Source organism: Polyodon spathula, chromosome 8 (assembly GCF_017654505.1).
Source record: "Polyodon spathula isolate WHYD16114869_AA chromosome 8, ASM1765450v1, whole genome shotgun sequence".
NCBI classification, from domain to species: domain Eukaryota; kingdom Metazoa; phylum Chordata; class Actinopteri; order Acipenseriformes; family Polyodontidae; genus Polyodon; species Polyodon spathula.
In genome coordinates, this window is record NC_054541.1 from 13,836,994 (window position 1) to 13,837,773 (window position 780).

At 46.5% G+C, this 780-nt stretch overlaps 1 protein-coding gene across 1 annotated transcript in view; it reads left to right on the plus strand.

Moving 5' to 3' along the window:
* The first annotated feature begins 223 nt into the window (after nt 1-223).
* Nucleotides 224-780, plus strand: part of LOC121319478 (regulating synaptic membrane exocytosis protein 4-like) — a 22,482-nt gene continuing 21,925 nt past the window's right edge. The window contains exon 1 of the mRNA XM_041256930.1: nt 224-574. Within this exon, the coding sequence (XP_041112864.1) occupies nt 478-574 (97 nt within the window). The 5' untranslated portion in view covers nt 224-477. The remainder of the gene's footprint in view (nt 575-780) is intronic.

Here is a 780-nt window from a genome sequence, read left to right on the forward strand (position 1 = left end):
GAGAAACAAACAGAAGCTGAGGAGATACTGAGAGTGTTTCACGAGAGTCAGCTCAAAGAGTGGAAGGAGCACCTTACTTTACACAGAAACAGAAAGTAACCTTGCCTGTGTGAGCCTCACCTGTCCATGACAGCAAAACAAACAGCTGCCAGTAGAAGGCTGAAGGAATTCAAGGGATTGTCCTCTTTCTTTTATCCTTCTGTATCTCTGTCTGCTACCTCTGTTCTGGCTTAAAGATTTGAAAAGAAAAACAAAAGGTGGTATTATTACTGTATTTGTTGGTATTTTTACATTCAATATATAACAGTGCGGTGTGCTCAAGGCATCTCCCTACCTCTTGAAGGATTGTTTTTTTTTTCTCCTGTGGCGGGAACATACAAATCTGCCAAGACGCCGCGTGCTGTGCTCCGCGTGAAAAATGCGCCGGCTAGATTGGCAAAGCCAGCGCCCAACCCGGCACCAACGCCGGGCTTGTACATGGAGCGCTCCCAGAGCCGGATAAGTCTGTCGGCATCCTTCGAAGCCCTCGCCATCTACTTCCCCTGCATGAACTCCTTCGACGAGGATGACGTGGGTAAGGACTGCGCCCCTGTCTGGAGAGTGTGTACTTGTGAATGTGTGTGTGTGCTGATCATTCACATTAGCAGATGGAAAATAAGCAGCTCAGAGTTGGAGCATATTACATATTTGCTGTGTCTGCTGTTATTTGTTGTAGTCTCAGCAGTCGTGGTCCACAGTGAATGTATGTCAGATATTTTGCCTTATTTATCCACTTTAGGG